This window comes from Dreissena polymorpha, chromosome 1, assembly GCF_020536995.1.
Source record: "Dreissena polymorpha isolate Duluth1 chromosome 1, UMN_Dpol_1.0, whole genome shotgun sequence".
In the NCBI taxonomy this organism is placed as follows: Eukaryota; Metazoa; Mollusca; class Bivalvia; order Myida; family Dreissenidae; genus Dreissena; species Dreissena polymorpha.
In genome coordinates this window covers 123540329-123568082 of record NC_068355.1, presented here as the reverse complement: position 1 = coordinate 123568082, position 27754 = coordinate 123540329, and the positions used below count along the sequence as shown (strand labels likewise).

Sequence of the window (27754 nt, the reverse complement as noted above, 5' to 3'; positions counted from 1 at the left end):
GCATACTTTTTTTCTAAATAAAGAATATATATGGGTGGGTGAGGAATGAGATTATTGATGCAAGTACCTGTGGTTCAGTCCTCATGTTCATTATAAAGAAACGTAAAGTAGTACTTCTTTGACATTTTCGGGATGTTGGTTTTTATCTATGAAAAACATTACAGGATATGCATTTTAATAAATACGCATATTTATTAAACCTATCCAAAACTTTTAAACACACCGAAAGTTATCGATGATGACACCTCTGCATCATCTGCAAAAACTCATTATTATTTTGAATTTCATATCACATAATATGGGCATGATGTCAACAATGGTGTTCTAAAGATTATCTTTTCAAATTGAAACTGTTTCTGCTCCGTTTTTAATTAATTTAAATTTAAAATATGCTACATTTGTCTCGTTGATGTTAATGTCCGCCATTTCGGAAATTAAATATTAAAATCATTTGTTAAATACTCACCGATTGGCTAATAGCGTGTGGTATTGGCTGCAATAGCCAATGAAAATCGCTTACGATTTACAAGTCGAATTGGCACAACGAAACAACCCGTATTATAAACAAATATTGAACAACACTTTCGGCAATCTGCGCAATTTTTTTTTTCTAGTTTTGAATAAAATACTAGGTCGGCGGGTGAAATGTAAATAAAAAAACAAAAGTGACATTTTTTATTATTTGTATTTGTCGAAAAATAGGGTCGGTCGCTCCCGTAAAACAGATAATAAAAAAATGCTGGCCTAAATGTTCAGTATTACTTTTTTCTTGCAAATATCATAACTAGTCCAAATTTTTGACGCTCTTAAATATTAAGCTACTTTTTATATGGGTAATATTTGGAGTTCCAAAGAATTTAGCTCATATACAAAGTATCTCTAAATTCTTTGCGCGTCTTATAAATGAGACTAATATCATAACTAAAACGAAACTTTGCGAATCCGAAACATTTTTTTTATTTTGTCAATTTAACAAAACGGGAAAATGACCCTTAAATCTAATATACTTTTAAGAATTGCTCATTAACGCTATTTGTTGATATAGTATTTACAAAAGAATATGTGCGTGCGAATGAAACCCTTTCCAAATTGGCCTCTTATGGACAGCCGATTGTATCGCTACGCCACTGTTCTGCCTGTCGGGTAAACCTCGTCACAAAATAGGCAGTTATTCAATACTTGAACATTTACCTGTATGACAATTTCACAGTTTTGTAGACAGTATATTTAATACCAACACAACAACACACATGTTCAACACATGCATGATGGACAGCCTTTAAGCTGTACATTATCTAAGGCGACTTTGCGAGATTAACTTTCCGTTCTACCTGTAAACATACAGGTATTTAGGTCAGCTCCAAAACGGATGTTTATATTCGTATTATCCTATCAAAATCCGCGATTTATTTAATGGTGCAATGATTCTAAGTGGAAATGTTTTGTTCTCAAATGTGAACGATTGAAATTATGTATTAAGAGTAATGAAACCACTGAAGTGAAAAAGGTAAACATTGAAAAGAGAAAGTGATAAACGAATATGGCGGACAGGGTGACAGTCATTTGGATAGTCGCAGCGGTACTAGGGTGTCTGGCCCTACTTTTCCAGTTGATAGGGCTGCTGACCCCGGCCTGGGTGTACACAAGCGGCGAAGGGGACTCAACGATGAAGGGGTACGACCTCCAGACGGGGCTGTGGTACAGGACCAAGTGTAGCAACGTGGATTGTAGAAGGATTTCGTTCGGAGAAGAGTTCCTCAGTAAGATTCGTTCAGTTAAAATAAGGATTATCAAACTAATATAATTTGTAATATAATATAATTACTTTTTAAAAAGAAATATGGCACACAGTCTTGTCGTCTTGTGCGGAAGTAACGTTCTATTATGATAGCTAAATATCCCCATATATAATGGTACATGGTCACAGAAGTTGACTGATTAAAAGCATTATAGTCGTTAGCTTGTCCTTTGTCTCGTATTAATACTGTGGGACCAGCACTCATGGGTCGCAGATTTTATCAGCCGCTCAACCCCAATCTACTTAATCGTTGTTCGTTTGTCATATAAACATTAAACATAGGTGTATTGTATGTACTTGGTGCTTAACACAGGGCAAGAAAAAGGGTAGTATCGTTTCTGTACGGTAAACGAGTTGTGAATGATAGATTTTTTCGCACGTCATTTACTGATTCATATTATGCGCCCGAGCATCGGTGTTTGCAGATTTCATTTAAGTTTTTTTACCGGTAATTTTTTTTTGCTTGTTCGCTGAACATTAAATTCCTGTATGATACATAATTTTCTCGACTCTACTTCATAGTTAAAGGACTAATTCGTAAAGATCCTTAGTGATTACTTAAAGGAAAACTTAAATTTCTTTAGATCTCTGTGATTGCTCCTTTTAATGACGTTTAGAATAAAATACATTACACACATGTCTTCAACACCCCACTCATTTTTTACAATCTGATCCTCAAATCGTAAAATCCTGAAAAATATTCAAATGTACGCACCCAGTTACAAATAGTCATATTAAATTCAACTGGTAAACAAGCAAGAAACATCGAGCATAACGACACTCATATCTTGAGGTTTACGATGATGGATGATTCGTTCAGAAAATCTGTCTGAATGCTTTCTCAGGTCGACTAAAACAAGTATCAAAGATAAGCATCAAACCCCCTTTTCACAGAGCACGGCCCATTTAGTTTAATTTTATAAATGTAATGAACATGTCTAACCCTGACTGTTGATCACAAGAATCAAGTTTAAACATATGTATTATCCAAAGTATATACTCGTACAACTACAGTTGCAACAACAACAATAAAACAAGGCAAACGACAATTACGAAAATGGTAACATGTCAAGAGAATCTATCAATCTAGACAAAAGCTTTGTGTTTGAAGCGAGTATGTACGTTTTAAATCTCAACATTTTATTCTCACGTTCTTTAATCAACATAACATTGAACGAGGGCTGTTATTTAAAAATATTTAACTATATTTTATTCTTTCCATAAACCTGACACGTTAATTGTTATATGGTGCAGAACGAAAAGTATTCCTGTTTACACGAATCTGCGCAGTATGATTTGGATATCAAAACAGGCATTTGTCATTTGTACATAAATCAGCTGTTGGCATAACGAAACAAAATGATTTGCAATGTCATTTACCTTCTTTGGATACATCTTCTGCACGTGTACTTAGTGTTTTTCCCCTTTTTTATTCATCAAGGTCGTATCAGTTAAGAACAAAAATCGTACATACTCGCTTTGAATTTTTCTAAGATTTTGGGTTTGAAAAAGTCAAAACCTACTATTACGACTTCAACCGGCCTTCGGAATCTATGTCTTATGTCTTATGCGGCCAGCAACGCTGCAGACCAGCTTGCGCAGTCTGGCTAGGGGCTTCGCTGTCTGCTATAATGTCACGCAATGCTATGCTGTCTCATCCTTTACGATTTCAGCCGACCCTCCGAATCTGAGTTCGAACCGCGGGCTGGCTGTGGTTGGCTTTCTGCTCTGCCTTCTTGCGGTGGCGTTATTCTTGGTGAACAGAGCCTGCTGGAAGCGCCGAACCCTGCGGCAGATCACCCTGCCGACGTCTATTGTTCTCTGCTTCCTATCATGTGAGTGTAATAACACATATGAGCGTCGATCTTGGATAACGGGGTTTAATGCGTTTACGTTAAGTGTCGTTCGAGATTAACATGTGCAGTCCTTATAGGATACTCAGTAACGACACTTTTCCCTTTAGGATATTTTTTCATGTAAAGCAAGTCTCTTCTTAGCAAAAATCAAGTTTAGGCGGTTTAAGTGTTTACGCACTTGCATTAAGCCCCGTTATCCCAGACCGCAGCGCATATGTGGAGATAATCAGGCCTTATTTAATGATTTTTCATTTCTCAAAAACGTGTAAGTAATTAAGTCTTTGAAAATAGAGGACTGGCAAAATACATCGTATATATTGTGCATAAATTTCTATTGAAGATGGAGTTATTTTAACTTTGGTAGCTGTAACGACACTGATTTTAAGATTTTAAAATATGTTAGACTATTGAAACGCTCTGAAGTCTTAACAGTAGACAAATTGAATCATAATGAGTGAAATGATCATAGTTCATTTTGAGTGTTCACTTTTAGGACGATATGCCCATTTTATGTGATTCTGATTCTCATAATTATTTGTTATTGTTGTTTTCAGTTGTGTTCACCATCATTCCGGTCGGCCGCACGATTTCCGAAATCGACGAATTGGGGACCAAGCTAGATACGAGGTTTCGAAATATGCCCTACCGGGTGGTTTTACGGTCGCCATATTCCCTTGCCCTATTCGCGGTGGGGTCATTCCTTATACTTGTGGCGGCGATTCCAATGGTCATAAACTTAGTTTTCTATCGCAATCGGGAACTAGATGACGACGAATACGTCGACAGGCCCGTGACATTCGCCAGCAAACCTTTGCCAACGGAGAAAATGATGGCCGAACCTCGCAAGGGCGACCGTTTGGACTCGTATGCCCATCGCCCGCCATCTAAGGAGGAATTGGACGACAGAGGACGTCACTATAAGACCGAACGGGAATACACCGTGGGACTTCCTAGTGCCAATGTTTCGCTCGACTCCAAACGGGACCGCGGCGAATCGAGAGGGGATTATGTCGAGCCGAACCGGTTTCGCGGTAAACCGAAATCTCCCGGGAGATACACCGACGATTATTACGATGATCACAATGTTTCGGACAGTGAAAATCCTGATGATTACGAATACCCCGAGCGTACTTCACATCAGTCGTACGCGCACATGGATCAGCCGAAAACAGGAAAGACTCGCGTTTCAAACCCTGGTTATGCCCGCAGTAGCGTTATTTAGACATGTGTTTCAAAGTCCGCGTGTTAGCCTCTGGCAGCTATGCATAAGTACGTATAGAGTTGTCTGACGACTTGTGTAGCAGTCCTTTGCTTTATGATTCTTACATTTTACTCTATAGGCTTATCTCACTTAACTATGATCTTTACGGTATATGAAGTGTTGTGTTTAAATGATTTCCTAAATGTTCTTCCATTGATAATCAAAACTACATGTAGCCGATACTTCATTATTTGTTTATGCATTTTGTATAAAATATGATTGGGCGTGCAAATACGTGTTCTAAGTTGGCATATGTGATCTTAGTGAAATATAATGTACCTGTTTTTTATCATACCTCCGCATTAATATCTGCCTAACATAACTCGGCAAGCCTCGCCGTTATATTATTCTAAGCCTTGACTGATATATTACAAAAAGATCAGGCAGTAACCTGTTATTCTCTATATATATCATTTTTAAATGTTGCACATGGACGTGTTTTTCACAGACGAGTAGATTTTGAAAAGACTTATTAAGACTTTGGATAAACCGACCTAACTGGGGAAACCAACCAAGTTGGCCCATTAGAAATCCTTTTTAAAATGTATACCCTCTTAACTGATTTTATCAGAAAGAATCTACCATTAGTAGATACAAATGGATCAGCGTTGATTGTACCTACGAATTAGATGTATGGAGATGTGTTGGAAATTCGTAGAACATTTATTTACTAACACATGTGATACAAATTTTATCTAATGGGAAGCAACTCTTGCCTCACGGTGCTGAATGATTGAACTCCCTTTCTACTAGATAAATCCATGTCATTAGACGTATTTAATATGTCTTATAAGTACATGTTAAAGTACATGTGTATTTGTTCAATTTATAGACTAGCTGATTTGAGTGTGAAAACATTTTAAGTACGGTGGATGTGTTTCGCACAGGATTGTTTTATTGCTCGTTATTGTTTACAGATCTACATCAAGTGTTTCATATTATATTCAGAATGGTTATAAAAAACTGACGATATGTGTGAAGTGATATTTGAAATTGATTTTGTTAATACTGCACATAATTATTGTATTTAAGAGATTCAGAGATTATTTTGTATGATTCGTTTTCTCATATATGTTTTATGTTTACATGTACAAATATAATCTTGGAATCTTTAAAATTTTGCAAACTTTTACTCAAACAAACATGAAGCTCTCAACAACCTAAACCTTGCCGCATTTTACTGCAGGAAATAATGTTCTGATATGTGTATTCATTATCAGAACTTAAAAACATATATTACTGTAAGCAGATTAATTGTATGTCATTTATTTGTGTATAAACAGTTTGATGTGTTCGTTTAAATATCAGGCACTTTATCGATTTGAGATAAAAATATAAATACATTGTTTAAATCATTTTGTGGTTTGGTTTTTCCTAAATGTATTCTAAAGCTACTAAATGAGTCCACACAACCTTGCATGGTTTTATAGCGGCCATGTTAGCTCCTGGCAGAATACACAGGCTAGGCGGGAGCTACTTTGGTCGCATATGGCATAAAACCCCTTTTCGCATGCTCATATTTGTATTAAATATACCTCACGGTGATTTTTGATTGACAGTGTGCTTTGATCATCAGAATGCTAGGCTTGATTGTTCGAGAGACAAATCTTTAAAACTACAGGTTTGTTAGGTTTTAGACATTCATTTCTGGCTATTTACACATATATTATTTGTGCCAAACGGTGTTTGCTCGACTTTCAACCTATGTTTTCCAAAACGTTATGATTGCAATGTTACGGAATGATACGTATAGCCATATATACAAATTGGGTCCATCCTGAACAAAATAACGGGAAAGAAAAGAGTATGTTAAAACATGCTTAAAATTAATAACTTCTGGGTAAAAAAATAACAAACTATATAGTTGTGCCACATATAATTACTGTGTTGGAATGACACAGCATAGCGAAGGTTTCAATATGCATAATGAAGTGTATTGTTTAAAAGATTGACTTAGGTGTCCACCAATGAGTTTTGCGTTAAAGATCCCAGACATTTTTTGTTGCTCGTCTGAAGTATAGAAATAAAATTGGCCATCTAATGATTAGGAGGTCCCGGGTTTGATAAATGTATATCCACCTAGCGATCAGCAGGGCCCGCGTTTGATATATCTACCTAGCGATAAGCAGGGCCCGGGTTTGATATATCTACCTAGCGATCAGCAGGGCCCGGGTTTGATATATCTACCTAGCGATCAGCAGGGTCCGGGTTTAATATATCCACCTAGCGATCAGCAGGGCCCGCGTTTGATATATCCACCTAGCGATCAGCAGGGCCCGGGTTTGATATATCTACCTAGCGATCAGGGAGGCCCCGGGTTTACTATATCTACCTAGCGATCAGGGGGCCCCGGGTGTGATATATCTACATAGCGATCAGGGGGTCCCGGCATGATATATCTGCCTAGCGATCAGGGGGGGCTCTGGTTTGATATATCCGCCTAGCGATCAGGGGGTCCCGGCATGATATATCCGCCTTGCGATCAGCAGGGCCCGGGTTTGATATATCCGCCGAGCGATCAGCAGGGTTCGGGTTTGATATATCCGCCAAGCGATCATGTGGTCCCGGAATGATATATCCGCCTAGCGATCAGCAGGGCCCGGGTTTGATATATCCACCAAGCGATTAGCAGGGCCCGGGTTTGATATATCCACCAAGCGATCAGGGGGTTCCGGCATGATATATCCGCCTAGTGATCAGAAAGTCCCGGGTTTGATATATCCACCAAGCAATTAGCAGGGCCCGGGTTTGATATATCCGCCTAGCGATCAGGGGGTCCCGGCATGATATATCCGCCTAGCGATCAGCAGGGCCCGGGTTGATATATCCGCCTTGTGATCAGCAGGGCCCGGTTTGATATATCCGCCGAGCGATCAGCAGGGCCCGGGTTTGATATATCCGCCTAGCGATTAGCAGGGCCCGGCATGATATATCCGCCTAGCGACCAGGAACCCCGGGTTTGAAACGCGTAGTGATCAGATGGTCCCCGGTTTGATTTATCCACCTAGCGATCAGTGGGCCCCGGGTTTGATATATCCGCTTAGAGATCAGGAGGTCCCCGGTTTGATATATCCACCTAGAGATCAGTGGGCCCCGGTTTGATATATCCACCTAGCGAATAGTGGGCCCCGGGTTTGATACATCCGTTTAGAGATCAGGTGGTCCCGGGTTTGGTACATACTTTGCGAGCCTTCTGCAGATCTTCTCTCTAACCACGCAGTACTTTTTCCCACGTTACATACATTTTATTTGTGAGCGTTTGCTCACAAATAATGTAGAGGCAATTTTGCATATCAGTATGGGCTTAACTACGCTAGGAACCGTAACCCGTGACTGCCTGTGTGGATAACTGAAGTAAAATTAAGCAGACGACGAATGCTAGGCTAAGAGCGTCTTCTCCAACCACCGCATCTGCCTGTTTATAGTTCCAACTGGTTCACTACATATGTCTTCAAAAGTATTTAACAGCTTGTAAGACAACGTTGGCCACTAGTGTTTATCATTAAAATCTGTACATATGACTGCTTTCAGGGAAAACGGGGTTTAATGCATGTCAAATAAGATTAGCCTGTGCACACTGATAAGTGGTATCAATGATTTGAGAAAACATATCTCGACCTGTGCTTCAGGACATACTCTTTATAAATTTGAATTGGTTGTGGTCATTTCAAACTTGCGATATAAAAAGCTATCACATAATTTTGAAAACTGAGTTGCGTCTAAGATTATACAACAGCAAACAAATTGAGTGCCTTCAGCGCTTTGATTCTATTTAGCCGTAGGCTTCCGATGCGATGGAGCTTAACTAAATATGTTTAAACTAAACTAAACGATTATTCGCCACGATATAAGCTTAGAATAATGTTATAATTGTAACAATTATTAAATTTCTTGTTAACATTACATGATCACTTTGTATTAACCCCATCCATGTGACATTCTCACTAAAACATGTTGTATGTCATTACTTTTTAAATTGATCTTTCCTCAAAAGGATGTATGTTTTGTATATAATTGTCACGCATGCTGTTATTGCATATGTATGTTTATGGCGATGAGCTGTATGCTTAAGCTAAAATAAAATATTCTGTTCTGTTCTGTTCTGATATTTCTCAAAAAACATTGTTATAATATCAATTGCAATTCTTTCTGACTGTGAGACCTGATATATATGGTGATATTGCGCTTAAAACGTTGATAAATGTTTACAACACATTACACAATAAACTGATGTCTATTGTTTGTATCATATTAAAGACCTAAAATCACTGACGTCTAATCTTCGTCAGTCACAAACCACAAAATATCATAATATCATCATAGCCTATGACGTTTTTTACGACCAAACCTCAGACTGAACGGTTCAAACAAGTATTTGGTATTTTGGTATTGTTTGCTTTATAACTAGTTTTTTATCTGAAGAAAATAACCTGTTCCATAAAACATACATGTATGTAGTTCATACACAATGCATGACATAATACGGATAGAAGCCGGGTCTTGGGAAACCGGGGTTAAAGCATATGGGTAAAGTGTCGTCCCATGTTAGCTTATGCAGTCCGCAAAGGCTAAGCAGGGCGGTGCTTTCTGTTTTTATTTATTTTTCATGTAGTCTCTTTTACCCTCAAAACCAGATCCAGTCTATGCGGACCAGATCCAGTCTATGCGGACAGTATCGTCCCTAATTAGCCTATGTGGACTTCACATGCTAATCTGGGTTGATACTTTACGCATATGACTTAAGCCCAGTTTTCCCAGATTCAATTTTATTTTTCTGGATAATCATTATCTTATCCTAATATACGTTCTTTTTGACACTGTTCAAAACGGCCATGAAAAAAATGCGCTAATTTGTGTTCGAGTTTCATAAAAAATCCTGTCCGTCATGCGTGTGACAGCTGACCATTTGTCACAATTACTCGAGTATTTTTATTAAAGTGAGATGATTAGCAACTGAAAGGACTTGTACCGCTGTCATTGTTATATACCACAAGAGAATGTGTTGTTTTCAGTATCCAGTTCGCAATATTGATAAGTACAAAAGTGTATACAAGCACGAGTTTTCTTTTGTATACATTTATGATGTTCACACGAGCGTTTATAAACAATTAGTCCGTACACACCAAATACATTGAAGCAAAATTAAGGCAACTTTATAGTTTATCGGAGACCATGAATTTGAACAAAAAATAAAATATTCGCGATTTTCACACACAACCGGTGTATGCTTCAGCTGAACTGCGCCTAAATCGCTTTAGAAACGCCATTTGTAGTTAAAGTTACGCGACGCGATCTAAACCTTGATATGGCCCGTTTATTTACAAAGGTGCGCGTCCCCAATCGATATGTTTATACCTGCGCGCTCGGGAAAACGAGTCGAGTCAAAAGCATTTTTACAAAAATAGCGTGCTTTAGTGTAAAGCTAGTGTAGATATTCAATATAGCGTTTATTTGGCGACATGTTAAGGACCGCATTAGCTGGAGTGTTTGTTTACAAAGCAAAAACGTGCATGTTGGTTAAGCTTACCTACACGGACCAGGAATGTAAATATGTTAAGCGTGTGGAGAAAATGTATTGACAACAGATGTAAAATGTAGCTAAAAGTATTGAACTGTATTGACTATTGGATAATGCACTTGAACTGTGATGTTTAAGTATCACGGATAGTGTTTACCTGCATGGGATAAATATGTAAGCTCGTATCATTTCGTATGCTTAATGTACCAAAAATTGTGAAAATGAAAATATAATGCAATTAAGTAAACATTGCTTAGAATAAGTATGTGCATTGAGAAATATACATTTATTTTAAAAACCTATTTGATACGACCAATGTGATTTCTATTGAGCGATTTAAAATGAACATCAAGCCGCTTAAGATACGAACGTGACTGTGGATTATATTTTCAATCGTTCTGCGAAAAGATAATTCATTAACTTTTTGGTATCAAAACTAGACCTATATCTCAATATCAAAAGGCTTGAACCACTTAAGCGATTTTATACTAATGTGCTACTTCCTTTAAAATTGAGAAGCGGGTAAGTACTTTTAACAAGGATAAAAAACGCAGAAATAAAGAAATAACTGCCAAACTGTCCAAAGTATATGTCTAGGAAACGTTTAAGGTAATTAAAACATCAGTATCGCTGGCAGTCGAATAACTATACTGACAATTTACTGGACCTCACATGAGCAAAGACTCATAACTTACATAATACATACATCGCTAAACGGTCAACCCGCGTATACGTACAGCCATGGCCATAGCGATAAGCCAAGGCAAGAAAACCGTTCTCTGGGCGAGTGGCCTGATTCTGAGCGCCCTGGCGTTCGTCTTCCTGTTGGCGGGGTGCGTGACGGCCGGCTGGCAGATTGTGGAGAGGAGGGGCTTGGTGGATAGGTTCGCATCCGCCCAGTATGAGCTGGTGACCAAGACCGGCCTCTGGTACGTCATACGCTGTCTCAACGGGAAGTGTAGAAACGTGCAGTTCGGGGACCGGGATCTCGATGTCAAGATTGGTGAGTGCTGGTAGTTTAACCCATTTATGCCTTATGGACTCTCCCCTTCTTCTAAATTGGATCAATTTATTTCTAAAATTAGGGATGTCTAGTATATTTATTTCTATATTTGAAATATTTCTTACAGAAATTCCTTTAAGCAAACAGTGCAGACCCTGATGAGGTCATCTGGGTCGTCGCTTTTTGCCAAGATCTTTTTTACTAGACGCTATGCATAAATGTGTTTAATTAATCACTAGAATCCGTTATGTATCCGAGTCTCGTGCTGAGAAAACGGGGCTTAATACATGTGCTCAAAAAAGTGACGTCTCAGTTCAGCGTTGGCAGTCCTTACAGGCTAAATCTTAAAGCTTTTACAGAATTTTCACACACACACAAACTACCTGTAAGCGAAAAATACAATTCAAGCGGAAAGTGTCGACCCAGATGAGCCTGTGCGGATTACACTGGCTAATCTGGGACGATACTTTACACGCATATATATCCCCGTTTTCCCAGAGTGCGGCTAATGCATAATTACATTCATCAGTATCAGCAACAGCGCCACCAACACAATCTTCATCGTCATCGAATTCACTACTACCATCTACATTTCCAGCAGCGTCGGTTTAATTTACATTCTGATGTGCTTCTACATTTACATAAAGGAAACTGTTACAAGTTGTATTCTAACTTCACCATCGATAAATCAGGATGCATTGAATTTACAGCGTCAGTTTTACCAGAAATTAAGGATAAAAGTACGTGCAACTGTCTGGTCAAATAGTCCCACCGTTATATAGAGTATATTCGTTTGTTTCGGTAATTATCCATTTAATTCACTAGTGATCATAGAAATAAATGTTTTCAGGAGTGACACAGCTAAAGAGAAAAAGTTTGTTGTCAGTGATCAAGAGAATATTAGTGTCGTACCTGAGAAGCCTTCGTGGACTGCACATGCTAATACAGAACGACACTTTGCACACTTGCATTAGGCACTTTTTATGGCAGAACGCGTTCGATAAGTTCCATACATGAAAACAAGTATGCTAAGGTCGAAAACTATCGTTTTTAGCGAGGCTGCTTTCGGAGAAAACCCGAGCTATTGTCATAGTCAGCTCCTCGTTCGCCGTCCGCCGCCCGACGTCCGCCGTCCCCTGTAGGCGTCGTGCTAAAACCTTAACATTGGCCATAACTTTTTTAATATTGAAGATAGCACTTTGATATTTGGCATGCATGTGTATCTCATGGAGCTGCACATTTTGAGTGGCAAAATTTCAAGGTGAACATTTTCGTTAAAGGTATAGGGTCGAAAAAACAAAGTCAAGGGAAGTAATAAGCTTTAAATGGACATTGTTATCTGACCTGCCCACGTATATATTTTTGTTAAATAAATCAAAGCGGCGCAGTAGACGGCATAGTGTTTCTGACAAACACATTGTGGTAGAAGGTCAAGGTCATCCTTAACGGTCTACGGTAATAATTACAAGTTTAAGGGAAGTAATAAGCTTTAAAAAGGGAGATAATTATTCAATATTGAACATAGCCACTTTATATATTTGGCATGCATGTGTATCTCATGGAGATGCACATTTCGAGTGGTCAATCACAGTCACGGTAGTTGCTTTTAATTATTTGCTACTAAAAATAGAGATTTGTTAAAGACAATTATTTTCAAGGGAAGTAATTTATATAATTATAAATCTCATATTATATATGTCCTTACCAAGAATTGAAGTTCTTTTCACAGTTACTGTACAGATTTATTATTTTGATTATTTATAACTCAAATGATTGATTTGTCAAAGTTTTTTTCTTAATGATAAAATTATAATTTCTTTGATGTTCATAACATACCTGTGGACTTATGTCCAAAGATACATGATCATCTCTGGCTATGATCTCTTTTAAACCACAGGCCTTGGTTGTCAGTGATGTCTGACATGGTCATAATTGACTGTTAGACTCTCTCCCCGCCCCGGTTGGATTGAACAAAATTCTAGGAAAGTAATAAGCTTTAAATGGAGATGATTTCTATACCTGCAAAATGATAATTAGCAATTTTATTTCAAAGCGGCGCAATAGATAGATAGATAGATAGATAGATAGATAGATAGATAGATAGATAGATAGATAGATTTATTTCGGCATAGAAAGCATACACACAGTTCACAACATAACATAGAATAAAATAATAAGCAATTATTAAAAACTATATCATGTACAATAAACTATGACATGCTCACCAAACCAAGGATAACACAAAAAAGAGCAAGCCCTTATTTCCATTGTGGTCCTTATTATTGGTGGCATGACAAAAAGAGGCAGACCTTAAACATAACTATGTTGACAATAGGGGGCATTGTGTTTCTGACGAGCACATCTCTTGATATAATTATCATTTCTTACCTGTTCTAATTTGTGAATGCTAGTTTTCATTTAATGCCAGTGGACTTGTGTCCATACATACATGATGAACTCTGGCTATGATCTCTTTGATAAACCACAGGCCTTGGTTGTCAGTGATGTCTGACTTGGTCATTTTTTACTGTCTACAGACCTCCCCCCCCCCCCCGGTTGGAGGTTGGATTGGACAAAATCCAAGGGAAGTAATAAAGTTTTAAAGGGAGATGATGTCTATACCTGCAAAATGATAAATATAAATTTTATTTCAAAGTGGCGCAGTAGGAGGCTCTTGTTATTGAAAGTATTTAAGGCAATCTCTTGTAGGTAACTATGTTTCTGTACTGACGAAGTTCTGTTTCTTTGAACAGAAAGGCCACCCAACGAGACATCTAACCAGTCGATGGCCGTTGTTGCCATAGTGTTCTGTTTCGTTGCCATCGTTGTCATAGCAACGAGTCGCTGTCTGCGGGGGTTCGTGGTAGCCCATGTGGTCGCAAGGCTGTTCGCTGTCCTGCTGTGCATTTTATCTTGTGAGTAAACACAGTGTGTATGACTTATGTAATGGGTTTGTAGCAATCACTTAAGGAAATAATGTTTTGCTATATTTGATGCAGTTAACATGCAGATGATTTATTTAAAACAAATTTGGCATTTGAAAATAAAATTTAATAATTAACGTTTACATACTTATTATTGATATTTAAGTTTTGCAATCGTATTATTAATATCTTCTTATTTAATAATACTCGTGAATAATTTTCTTTCATGCAGTTTTTTTTAATGTGACACGTTTATCCTATGAAACGCCGTTATAACTTGCCCTTTAAGTGATATAAAACCCAGGGTTTGTGTAAACCCTGTCACGAATATAATTTGAAGCGTGTTGATATATTCCAGTTATTCTTGCCGTCGTTCCATGTGCAAGAAATGGGACGGAGCTGCGGGATCTCCAGGCAGACTTGGACAATGAAGAGGCAATGTCTCCCAATCCTTTCAGAACGTCAAAAATCCTATTCCCGTTTTCTGTTCTGCTATTCTGCATTGGAGCCGTCCTAGCTTTCCTGGCGGCCGTCCCTATTGCCATTGACCTTTTCTTCCTCGCGAAGGACCCGGAGTCACAGTTCGACAGCATATCTGAAAGCGGTAGCATGATGAACTACTCCTGCTCCAGTTACCCTGAAGACGATCCTAAAAAGTCTAACGGAAACCTTGGAGGGACCCGCTTAAATCCTAAACGGAAACAAAAAGGACCACGCGGATCCAGAGATTCGTTGAATAACAGTGTGTCGACTATAGATAACCCGATGTATGCTCACGCACCTATGAAAACAAACCGGTCCTTTAGAACGCCGTCCCCGAGCAGACATGGAAGTAACAGAAGATTAGATTCTGGCAATATTCTTCAGGTTTTTGCCTTGGAAAACGCTTTAAACGAGATTGAACAGTCCAACTCGCAAAGGTCTTCCAGAAACAGGCTGGATATAGAAAGCGATTATGAATCAAACACAACGGGCAGCGTAGAAAATCGTAGAAAAGAACGATTCCAAAAAAACGATGAGGAGACCGATAAAGAATCGGACTTTTCTGAACGAGAAATAGAAGCAAGACACGGCCATGATCGTTTTGTAAAGCATAAATTCTCTCGCCCAATAACAAGAGACGAACAAGATGTCGGTTTGACTGCATTGACGCAAAATCGACCGAAAGTTAATAATAAAATGAAAGAAAGGGCATTGCAAAATGAAATCCCCTCCATTGATGGTTTAGTAAAGCATACTCTCCCGAGAAGCAATGAAGAGCAAGATGTTGATTCGGGATCAGTTTCAAAAAATCGGCCAAAAGAAATCACACAAAAAGATTTGGAAAATGAAATCCCCTCTATTGGTGGTTTAGTAAAGCATACGTATTCTCGACCGAGAAACACTGACGAACAAGATGTCGATTTGAGGGCAGAAAGGAAGGATCGAACGCAAGTAAACAATGAAATCAAACAAAGAGATTTGGAAAATGAAATCCCCTCAATTGATGATACAAATGAACTAGACCGCACTGTATCAGATACATCATCTGACAGAAGCATTGATTATTCATCGGAAGACTTTGAAAACAAGGACGTCGATACCGAAATCGTTGAAATGAAAGGTTCAGCAGAATCTGGCAGGAAACAGCGCGTGCGTGGTAAACGGTCGTATGACATGAAGCAATATAGTGGGGCATTTAAGCCCAGCAACGAACTCAGCAATAAGAAATCAAAACAAAATGTGACTCGCGATTTAGAAGATTACAAAGATGAATATAGGGAAAATTCAAATGAAAGACGGAAAAGAAATGAAAACGACAGCGTTTCAAATCCAGAACGGCAACAAATGTCAAACGAAAAAGAACAGCGTCCATATAGTGGCCGAAAATCTCGGTCCCCGAGAAGGAGCGAGGAACCAATTACAAGAATTCAGACGGATAGCGGGGAGGTGAACAAAGCGTTTGAAAAAAGAGAAACAACTTTCTAAAGTATACATAGTGTGGTCATGGATGGTAATTGATACCCAAATTGATTTCTGGGAAAAGGCGAACCATAGTGAAAGTCTAACCTTCATATTGAACGTGTATAGTTTGTCAAAAGGAATCGACACACAGCCTATGCAGTAGCACAGTCTTGTCTAATTAAGAGTTCACAAATGCGTTTGTTATTTATTCGTAGTGTTAAAACGTGCCATTTAAACATATAGCTATTGTGTAACCATGTACATAGGAAATGTATATAAATGATTTGGGTGAAGCACATACAACTTTCTCAGGGGCCTTTTCATATGCCTTAAAACAAAAACATATTCATATGAATATAATGTTTTGGATTATGGGCAAGCAAACAATGTTCGCATACATCTGTCTAGTAAAAGCGTCTTATGCACAAATGGTTAAAAATACGAGATATGCGTGATACTCAATAAGAATACTATTGTTATTGTTTTGTATCATTTTATGATATACCGGTACTCGCTTATCCTACGGTCTCGTTTGTCGGGTAAATGCAGCAGATCTCATTACAATGTCTTTTTTTACCTCAAACACAATTTATAGTTTTGTATTGGTTATGCCTGTTGTATCTGATTATAAAAATAATTTTGGTAAGCATCAAACCATAATTTGTGCTATAACAGTAATCAGTTTCCGATTTTTATTTGCCTTCAATGTGACAGTTAATTATAGTCTAAACGAAAACTGTGTACATGTATAACCATTTAACATGCAGTTTTAACAATAGTCAAACAAGCTACGTTATGAATAAAATGCTATGTAATTTATAATTAATATAATAATTTATTAAAAGCATGCTGAGCGCTAAATAAATATATTTTCTTACAATTTACATTGTTGTGATTTTTTATTTATTTTTCTTTACAAATAACCTACAAATGAGTGCTTTTCGGTATTTCTGGATGATACTATGTACTATGATACTATAGGTTCAGGACGCGATTTTATTTCATTGTCATGAATAGAGCGAGGACTTCCGTACATCGATCATTTCTAAGATTCAAAAGACGAGTAACAACATTGGAGTTGTGTCGCATTGACTTATGTGGGAAACTTTAATGTTGCATTTCTCTATGGTATTACAGTTTACTCCAATTAGCCATATATAGAAAATACAGAACACAAGATTCGTTAAATATGACAGATTGAGTGGTTCAAATTTAAACAAAATAACAGTAAAACGGTTCTTAACTAAACATGAAGTTAAACTTCAGTTACTCCATCGGATGAGAAACCCCTTATTATAAATGCGATACATTATGCACCACCTTAAGTTTACCTGTAAAAAGGATTCAGACAGCTACCGGTATATCGAATAGTTTCTATCTTGTCCAAGATGTGTAACATGATCGAACATATCATTCTTTATGAAGCGGAAGATCAGTGAAGCGCTGGATTTAATTTATAAAATTTAATCTTTAGTCAAACAGTGCAATGCCAATACATTTACTTTTAACACCGTGAAATTTAAAAACAAAACAACATAATAGACCAATAGTGATTGGGTTGGGACGAATCGGTGTGTTTTTAATGTAACGATCATGCACACAGGTGGTTAGCGTGTGGCTATGATATTAATTAGTGAAAACATCATTTTGAATGATAAATAATCATATTATAACGAAAAATTAACTTTTCTGAAAAAAAATATTTCACTATCAAATATATATATAACAAGGTATGCAACTCAAAATCACCCCATAACGGGGTGCATCGCTTTGAACAGCCATATCTTCATCAATTGTGCAGCGATTTTCACGATCTCGGTCTTATTCAACGCAGAAATGAATTTCCTTTCTGGAAATGTATATGTCTTGCAATATTTTTACAAATGCTGGGTCAACTTTTAAGAAATAACACGATACACAACACGCATGACCCAGTTGACAGTGATCATGTATTCTTTATGAATGAAATCTCCAGTTGTAAAGACACACCTCCGCATTGGACCAATGAAATCACTCGTATGTTTAAAATGTCAGTTAGTTGAAATGTATGTAAACAAAGGTTTCAAACGGCGCTGGACAGTTAGTCTTGATGCAGAATGTAACGACAAGAACGGTAATAATGTTTTTTCATACGTTTTATTGAATTATGGTATCGAACTACATGAACTTTGTAGGGAAGTTGCCCTTTACTCCGTGAAGATTTCAGTCTTAAAGACAGCATGATCACTGTCAACTGGGTCATGCGTGTTGTGTATCGTGTTATTTCTTAAAAGTTGACCCAGCATTTGTAAAAATATTGCAAGACATATACATTTCCAGAAAGGAAATTCATTTCTGCGTTGAATAAGACCGAGATCGTGAAAATCGCTGCAAAATTGATGAAGATATGGCTGTTCAAAGCGATGCACCCCGTTATGGGGTGATTTTGAGTTGCATACCTTGTTATATATATATTTGATAGTGAAATATTTTTTTTCAGAAAAGTTAATTTTTCGTTATAATATGATTATTTATCATTCAAAATGATGTTTTCACTAATTAATATCATAGCCACACGCTAACCACCTGTGAGATATTTGTGTAATAATGTGAAATGTAAATGATTTCCTTACTTGATTACACCATTTTATTTTAGCGAAAGTAAAGCACATTTCACATTGCTACAAATGTCACGTTACAGATGTAAAATAATGTGCAATCTAGGTTGACAATGCTGTCATTAATTATTTCTTCAATGGGCCATCTTTACATTTTAATAGTTGGTATACACTGAACTATCCTAATTATAGATGTTTTCATCATGACATGACAGTACTCTCATTAGACAGTCTGTACACGGAGTTAATTATGTCCTTCCAACTATAATGGACAGCGGATGGCATTATTGAACTGACTCAACGGAATTTGCATTGTTCGCTGACAAATTTTATGCAATCATCATTTGCAAGGGGTTTTGACTCGCTTTCATTTCAATGATAAAAGCTCTGAACTAAGTGGTATAGCTTTTTATTACAGAAATTTGATCCAGAACAATTCTGAATACCCAGTAGTTCTGCCGGATCATTAATTAGTAGATTGAATTATGTATTAAAATACAATATTATTTTAATAAAATAATACTGCAATTGTCAGGTATTGAATACATCGAGGCTAGGCAATTTTCTATCCCCCAAACATATATGAAAATGTAAGTAACAACGCTATTCGATACGGTATATGTGCCATGTTAGAATTCAGGGTTTATAAACCGGTACATGTTTATAGAGAACTAAACTGTTCTGATTAAATGTGTGGTGCACTGCACACATGAATATTTTAAAACATGTTATTATATTTGTCAGTGTCATATAACGATTATCGAAGCATACAATTTAACCTAACGAGCATGATTTTTATGGGCCGTGCTCTGTCCGCACAAGCTAATCAGAAACGACACTTTCCGCAGAAACTGGATGTTTGCTAAGAAGACACTTTCTTTAAACAGAAAATATCATAAAAGCGGAAAGTGTTGTCCCTGATTAGCCTGTGCGGACTGCACAGTTTAATCTGGGACGACACTTTACGCGCATGCATTAAACCCCCTTTTCACAGAGCACGGGCCATATACATGTACATGTAAAACTGAAAATACAGCATATAGACTCGTAAAGGGATGCACAATTTTATTGAGTAAAATGTATGTGCTATTTCAGTCTCGTTCTGTGAAAGGCGGACTTAAATGCATCAGCGTAAAGTTCCGTCCCAGATCAGCCCGGACAGTCTATAAGGCTTATCTTTGAAGAAGCTTTCCGCTTAAAATGGATTTTCATCGAAAAGGGACCAACTTAATTAATATGTAAAAATTCCATAAAAGCGGATAGTGTCGTCCTTGAGTAGCCTGTTTGGACTGCACAGGCTAATCTGGGATTACAGTTAACGCGTCTGAATTTGGCCCAGTTTTCCTAGAACCCGTTTTGATGAATGTCCGGAAGAGCAAATAATCCTAACAGCATAGTTTCAGTGTCAGACAGACAAAAACTACACCTGTGTGTCTTTAGTTGCATGATTGGATATCAACTACGGCTCCTCGTCAATCGATATGAATAACCGTGTCAGAAATTGTTTGTCACGATTTATATAACCAGATAAGACCAGAATCGGAAAACATAAAAAAAATATCATATGGGTTTACGACACTCGGGATGGGACAAATTTGTTAGATCACACATAAAGTCGCTATCGGTGATGTGGGGTTGATTTCTGATTGTGTAGGAAGTTATATAACTTTTCGGACACAGAATGAACTTATTTCGGTTTGTAATTCGCTAATCCGGGTGTATTTTAAAGTTTCAGTACACAGTACATGATTTTGACTCAACGCTGAGAAAACGGTGATAACTGATAATAAACGGTCTTGTACAGTTTAACAGGTCGGATTTAACGATATTGTTTACCAGTGTTTAGGTGTGTTAAAATTCAGGCATGCGAGGAATGCGATTTTGTATCAGTTCTGGATTACCGAGTGAATACATTAATAAACGTTCATAGTATACGTATAGATTTTTTACAGATAGTAATTTATGTATATAACAATAACAATCAATGGTGAGGACTTGAGCTGTATATTCAATGCTCTTATTTTTTAATTCCCTTTACATATATATTGTATTCGTATATCAATTGTGTCACGTGTTGATTTGTTTTCGGTTCATCGACTTATTATTGTCTATAAATTTTGAACATTGGAACTGTAAAAAATCAACCTGGAAGCTCGACACGGGTCAACAACAGCAATGTTGTATAGACTTAAGATATACGTATTAATGATTCATATGATAGTTGTAAACTTGTAATGAATGTGAACTTAATATAAACATGATATATTAAATCGGTAGATTCTACTTTTTGGACTCAATAAATCAATACTTTATAAATATTATTTTCAAAAGGAAAAGTTGAGACTTATAATTTACTATACTCGTTATACTCGTCAACTGGCATTATACAATTGCTGTAAATTACCATCAGTGTGTGTATTAAATAACATCAAGCGTTATCAAATTATTTTGTTACACAACAAAACCTTGACACACACTGAATTAAACTTCTGTAAGCACGCGAGCTATCTTATGCAAATATAAATATTTCACGGACATGGAGGTATCTGTGTTTTGAAAAAGATCAGTGAAGTGAAAATACTAATATGTCCGGTATAAAAACGGTTAAATATCTTATCATGGATTTGAGCATTCCTTATACCAGTTTATATAGTCATCCGTAAGCAAATCTATAACAAACGCTGTATGTGTTATACAAATATTTTCTTCTTTTAGTTATACAGAGGAATCGTATTAGATAAGAACGGTGTTTGTTGTGGAAGATATTCAGGATCGTTTATGTTGATTGAAGTGATAAAGATCAGGAACCGATAATACAAAATCAGTCTCTGCATAAAATATTAGTGGTGTCAACAGGCCATAAGAACTCCAACCCATTCAACGAACTAAATACTTACCGGGAAGCATACAGGACTCTTACGGACCTGTATTCCGTAAATCCAAACGTACCAAAACAAAAAACAAAAAGAAACATGTTGGCTTTTTCAAAGGAGCGGAAGTTTGTGATATGGTTGTGCGGACTGGCGGCCTGTGTGCTCGCCTTCATATTCGAGGTGGCGGGTTGCGCCACGGTGGCGTGGAAGGTGGTCCGGAAGCAATGGCTCTACGGGGCGTACAAGTTCGTGGAGTACGACATCGTCATACAGACCGGCCTCTGGCACGGCACCTACTGCGTCAACACTAAGTGCCATAGGTGGGAGTTTGGGGAACCGGAGTATGGTGAGTTTGGAACAGATGTTGAAGGGAGTTAAATGGGGAATGGGTAGTCCAACAATATTTCGCCGTGGTGTAGTGGATATGGTGTCCGCCTAGCGACCGGGTGTCTTCGGTTTTGATGCCCACTGTCGAAACGATATTTAGATCCCTAAAAAGTACTGGTTCTACCCAGAAAACGGACCCGATGGCGTTTCAATAAGCATTGGGCCTTCGATGCGATTCAGTTTAAATAACTAGGTTTAAACGGAATGGTAGCCCACCTAATTAGATGTAAACTATTGTTTTGAGCTGTTTGTGTATGTGGACGAATCTACAGTTCGTCTAAACAGTTTATGCCAATGTACACTACTACAGTATGTATTCTAGTTGATTTCAAAATGTAAATACAATTGAAGCATCATGTATGTAGTGAGCTTATTAATCCAAAGTGTTGAAGAACACGTCACATTAATTATGAATTTATCACAATTGTGTTAGTATTACTTGGACTCGATTGGTAATTTTCGGCCCGGGTACTACTTAAATTTACACCGGGTTCTCTTAAGTATACTTTAATGTACCCCGGGTACGGAAAATATACTATCACGTACCCGCCAACTTAGACTGTACCCGAGTAGTATTCTCACCAAAAAACCGATGTCGCAAAACGCGCTACGGAATACAAGCCAAATACGAGCAAAATTCTCTTGGAAAAAAACTGCCTCAACAATCTTTTTGAGCAGGAGTTTCGATAATATATAGGCTATGTTACAGAATATTGACATAAATATGAACATAATACATTAAAAAAAATAGCCGACAACGACCAATTTAGCATTACAATTCGCGGGTACATGTTAGTATATTTTACGTACCCGGGGTACATTTAAGTATACTTAAGAGTAACCGGTGTACATTTAAGTATACTTAAGAGTACCCGGGGTACATTTAAGTATTACCCGAGCCGACAATGACCAATCGAGCTTTATTTGGTTCGTATTACGTAGGCTTATATGGCGGAAAGGCTCAAAAAAGGTTTCAATGTCGATTTTCGGCTAGCATTTGGTAAATCGGTGTCCATATTTCACGTTGAAAGGATTGTATAATTGCATAGTGAGTAATTTGTTTTCAATATGAATTTACAATTTGTTAAGCTGCTTAGCTTCTGACATTAATTCATATCTAAAAGTTGCTACCGGAAAATAGCACTCACCGCTATTAGGCCGGTAGCATGTTTACATTATCGTCCGTAAATATATATTGTGTTTCCATTTTTCATATCTCGTGTTTCTTTTCTGTATCCTAAGATCCGTTCAAAGGATCCATTCCATATGCCAAATATGGAGTATTTTCATAATACAAATCTACACCGACCCTCGATCGGGTTGCTTAAGTCCTGAATACATAGGAAATGTGAATCAAAGTTGTAAATAAGGGTATTACTTATATGGTAAAATATACAGGTAAACGCCAGTCACTACCAAATTTATCATTACTCAAGTTTTAGATATTCATATTTTATAAGTATCTTTTAAAACATTTATCGAAACACACGATTTAACTACATAGAAATCACAAATGGAATGGCATAAGCCCATTTACAAAGCAGACACAAAGTCGGTAAAACTGAGATAAAGTCATGCGTTTTAAAGTTTCTTATGAGAGGTTACAAATAATGCAGAAGTAAAATATATTAATTTATAAACAACGGTAATTTGCGATAACTAATTATTTGATACCAATCAATCGACATGAGATTGTCTAAATGAATATTTTCGCATTCATATTTTCAGAGTTTCCACCGCATAAGAGCTCGAGCCAGGGTCTCGTGGTGGCGGCAATCGTGTTCTCCTTTCTCGCCATCGTTGCTATGGGCGTAACCAAGGTCACCAGCCTGTACACATACATCAACATCGGGGCGAGAATAGGGGCTATTGTCGGCTGTGTTCTTTCCTGTAAGTGGATTATGATATGTTTTAGAAGAAGTAACGGTTGTTGTAGTTTAAAATTGGTCAAGATTGCACATATTCGGCGGATAAGTGTTAAAGACGTTATACAAGTATTTGTGTATTCTATATTGTTTTGAAGATATAAATTATCAACAATTTTATGGCCATAGTTTTTTCACAAATTATCAAATTGATCAATAGTTGACTGCATATGAATTTACGTAATGTTAACGAATAAAACCTGTCTATGCTGTTATTTAACTTAATCCATGGTATATTTGTTTTTTATGCAGTATCGTATGAAATAAAAACAATCCACTAGCAATTAAAGAGCCCTCGTAAAGAGAAACGGGCTATGTAAACCATTCCTATTAAGTAAAAAAGTGCCTTTAAAATGTATCCGAATCGCGCTTTCGGAAAACTGGGCCTAAAGCATGTGCGATTAGTGGCGTCCCATCCTAGTCTGTGCAGTCCGCACATGATAATTAGGGACGAAACTTTCCTTATTAACTGGATTTGTGCTAGTGGAGACTTCATTTAAACCAAAGATACAATAAAAGCGGAAACTGTTTTCTTCCCTGATAAGCCTGTGTTGACACTTAACGCACATGCATTAATCCCCGTTTTTCCAGAGCGCGGCTAATTTTAAGACGAAGGTACTCGAAGATGCTTTTACATACGAGTAAAGCTTTTGTACATAAAGTGCTTACATGTTATTTTCTTGCAGTTATCCTGGCGCTAATTGCCTGCGTCAACCGTGGAAACGACAAGTTTGTCCTGCGGGACTCCCTTGACATCAAGTTGGAGGACTCTCCCAACCGCGAACTTCAAACCTCCATTTTACTGCCCTACTCCATACTTCTCTGTGCGCTCGGTGCAGCCCTGGCACTCCTTGCGGCCATTATAATGACGTCAGACCTACTGTGCAGGGGCCTGGACGACGCGTCGCAGTTCGACAGCGTCTCCGAGAGCGGCAGCACGATGAACTACTCCTACACGAGTTATCCGAGTGACGATGGTAGACCAGGCGGAGGAAAGGGCACTGGTCAGACTAAACGGAAACCTCCACAAGGATCAAGGGAAGATCTTTATGAAGCCCCACAAGAGCCCTATGAGAAAGTATTTTCGGTGAGCGATTCGCACTTATACAGGTCTTCGACGCCCGAAATGTATGTCAGTAGCAGAACAGTGGATTCGGCCAAGGTACTGCAAATGTACGCCATGGAAAATGCGTTGAAAGACAGTGGGCTCGCTTTGTCGCATAGGTCTTCTAGAAGCCTTCTTGATAGCGAACACGGTGACGGTGCTCACGAGATACAAAATGCTAAAAAGCCTCAAGAAACAAATTTGAGCGGGGAAGCATCTTCCGATGGCGGAACGCATCCAAAACGCTCTACACACTATGCAAAACGAAATGATGGCCTCAAAGTCAGTCGCTCCAATGTTGCAGCAGCGAAAGATATAAATGAACTAGATAAAAGCCTGACCTCTTTACACGATTCTATGATGTCTGACTTAGACAAGGCGACCAATGTTAGCGACAGGAGCTTGGATGTTAGAGCAACGAAAGATACAAATGAACTAAATCAAAGTTTGAGATCCTTGCAGGAGTCTATTATTTCTGACCAGGCGTCTAAGGTTAGCGATAGAAGCATGGATGCAGACATTGACTTTGAAAGCGTTGACTACAGCGACATGGAGAGATTTCCGCCGCCCCCGCCGTCATTCAGGCCAATAGTCCTTCCTTCAGCTAAGGGTCACGTTCACGAGAAGATTGAGAAGACGCAGAAACATTTGGTTATTCAGCTGGTCAGCGAGTGTCCTTTAGGTCGACAAAGTGAAGACTTAGAACGCGAATCTCATAACGAACCCGATTTCCCTGCACGTAGAACCGACGTGTTGTCGATTGAACTCGACCACACAGTAGAAATAAACCGTGAAACTAGTGATGGTCTGGACCAAGTTAAAGACGCTGTCGCTAAGAACGCAGAAAGACACGTTAACAACGATACAAGTGATGTAGAGACTGATAATAGAGTATCTGATACACCTGAATTTCATGATGATGATGATGATGATGATGATGATGATGATGATGATGATTCGGACTCTGATAATGATTCTGATCATTATGACGCAGATGGTGTGACTAACAAAGCGTTTGATTACCACGAGTCAACATTCTAATAGCAACAAAATGATAACAATGCCTTTACATGTTTTCTCTACGCAATATCCAGCTGGTCGTTAACTCAAGTGGGCGTTTCGTTGATAGAAAGTCCTCATGCCTGGTGTATACCCAATGCCTTTTATAAAACGATAACAAATACCAATAGTAAATATATGGTTTGCGATATAAGAACACAACATTGTTTTAATCATTTACATTTATAAAGTTTTAATCATCTATATTTATGCGAATTATTTTTTAATGTAATATTTTTGTACATATTTGTTTACATTTATTATATTAACACATTTTATACAAATGTTTTAGCATTACGTTTTGAATAAAACTTTTATATACACGAAACAAATAAACTTAGTATATCTTGTCTTATCCTATATTCTTCCCAGCGTATATTTAGTGCTGTAAAGTTTACGATGCATAAGATTTAAACACGCTATGTAAACTCTATGTTAAGTTTACATTCTTATAAAATAATGAAACTGTGTAAACAAAATTGCGAACATTCCTCCAATTTGATTGCATAAAAGATCTGCGCTCAGATTACGTTCGTTGCGTGTTTTAGCTTTAAAGCTATCATTTGTTTCCTATGTTTGTTATACTTAACGCCCTACGTTTATATAAAAAACGTTTTAAATAGAACTGTCGCAAACTTTGAGCAAAAAATGTTAGTTCGATATTAAAACCTTTTAAAAGCCGGTATGTAAGTCATAAAAATTTGTTGAAACTAGTTAAGTATTTAAATAGTTTTATGTGCGTAAACAGTAGAAACTGATACACATTTCCATAAATCAGCATATAATACAATAAACCTATTCTATGACCTAATTGGGTGTCGTCCAATACCTCCATGTATGGGCTTTTTGATACATATTTTCTGGGCTCTGATACTTATTTTCGGGGCTCGGAGAAATTTAACTTAATTGTCCGGTACAAGAATCCATGGATTTTTAAGATGCACGGACATGCCGATAAAATGTTCACTCAAAATTGCGATAATTTGTGTAAATTAAATGTAATTTTGCACAATTTATTATCCCCACGCTTTTTGAAAAGCGTGGGGATATTGTGGTTATCTCCGCCGTCTGTCTGTCTGTCCGTCCGTCCTGGCCACTATCTCCTCATACACTATTAGCACTAGAACCTTGAAACTTACACACATGGTACCGTATGAGCGACCCTGCACTATTTGGAATTTTGATCTGACCCTGGGTCAAAAGTTAGGGTGGTTGGTGTGGGGCCGGGTCAGAGATTTTTACTCATTTTTTTAAGTTATTTTACTATAATTACTTCATTTCTACACCGATTCACTTCAAATTGATACTGAACCTCTCTTATGACAATACGGTCAATCTCAGCTATGCATGGTCCCATTACCAACCCTGGGGCGCCCCGCCCACATAGGCCCCGCCCACCTAAAATTGCCTTTTACTATAGTTTCTTCATTTCTACACCGATTCACTTCAAATTGATACTGAACCTCTCTTATGACATACAGTCAATCTCAACTATGCATGGCCC

The 27754-nt window shown here is 37.7% G+C and overlaps 3 protein-coding genes across 8 annotated transcripts; all 3 read left to right on the top strand.

Moving 5' to 3' along the window:
- The first annotated feature begins 1201 nt into the window (after window positions 1–1201).
- LOC127848264 (uncharacterized) lies at window positions 1202–6270 on the top strand. Its single transcript, XM_052380634.1, has 3 exons — window positions 1202–1760; window positions 3472–3633; window positions 4209–6270. Exons 1-3 carry the CDS (start codon window positions 1541–1543, stop codon window positions 4874–4876), a joined length of 1050 nt encoding a protein of 349 aa, XP_052236594.1. The 5' UTR covers window positions 1202–1540; the 3' UTR covers window positions 4877–6270.
- A 3985-nt stretch (window positions 6271–10255) lies between these two features.
- On the top strand, window positions 10256–17188 carry LOC127848259 (uncharacterized). The gene is made up of 3 exons (XM_052380619.1): window positions 10256–11436; window positions 14190–14351; window positions 14719–17188. Exons 1-3 carry the CDS (start codon window positions 11175–11177, stop codon window positions 16326–16328), a joined length of 2034 nt encoding a protein of 677 aa, XP_052236579.1. The 5' UTR covers window positions 10256–11174; the 3' UTR covers window positions 16329–17188.
- A 3204-nt stretch (window positions 17189–20392) lies between these two features.
- Window positions 20393–26598, top strand: LOC127848231 (uncharacterized). 6 transcript variants are annotated; one of them, XM_052380599.1, is made up of 4 exons: window positions 20393–20596; window positions 21617–22120; window positions 23890–24051; window positions 24773–26598. In XM_052380599.1, the coding sequence occupies exons 2-4, from the start codon at window positions 21874–21876 to the stop codon at window positions 26230–26232; spliced, it is 1869 nt and encodes a 622-aa protein (XP_052236559.1). In that variant the 5' UTR covers window positions 20393–20596; window positions 21617–21873; the 3' UTR covers window positions 26233–26598. The 6 variants fall into 6 exon arrangements, with proteins under 6 accessions (XP_052236559.1, XP_052236554.1, XP_052236545.1 ...); XM_052380594.1 differs by having other exon boundaries at window positions 20393–20713; XM_052380585.1 differs by having other exon boundaries at window positions 20393–20747.
- Window positions 26599–27754: the final 1156 nt, after the last annotated feature.

Bases quoted from the DNA above. Each gene is read 5' to 3' on its own strand.
- LOC127848264 (XM_052380634.1), top strand. From the start codon at position 1,541: ATGGCGGACAGGGTGACAGTCATTTGGATAGTCGCAGCGGTACTAGGG. The intron at 1,761-3,471 runs GTAAGATTCGTT...TTACGATTTCAG, and splicing joins GTTCGGAGAAGAGTTCCTCA to CCGACCCTCCGAATCTGAGT. The intron at 3,634-4,208 runs GTGAGTGTAATA...TGTTGTTTTCAG, and splicing joins TGTTCTCTGCTTCCTATCAT to TTGTGTTCACCATCATTCCG.
- LOC127848231 (XM_052380599.1), top strand. From the start codon at position 21,874: ATGTTGGCTTTTTCAAAGGAGCGGAAGTTTGTGATATGGTTGTGCGGA. The intron at 22,121-23,889 runs GTGAGTTTGGAA...TCATATTTTCAG, and splicing joins GTTTGGGGAACCGGAGTATG to AGTTTCCACCGCATAAGAGC. The intron at 24,052-24,772 runs GTAAGTGGATTA...ATTTTCTTGCAG, and splicing joins TGTCGGCTGTGTTCTTTCCT to TTATCCTGGCGCTAATTGCC.
- LOC127848259 (XM_052380619.1), top strand. From the start codon at position 11,175: ATGGCCATAGCGATAAGCCAAGGCAAGAAAACCGTTCTCTGGGCGAGT. The intron at 11,437-14,189 runs GTGAGTGCTGGT...TTCTTTGAACAG, and splicing joins GGATCTCGATGTCAAGATTG to AAAGGCCACCCAACGAGACA. The intron at 14,352-14,718 runs GTGAGTAAACAC...GATATATTCCAG, and splicing joins CCTGCTGTGCATTTTATCTT to TTATTCTTGCCGTCGTTCCA.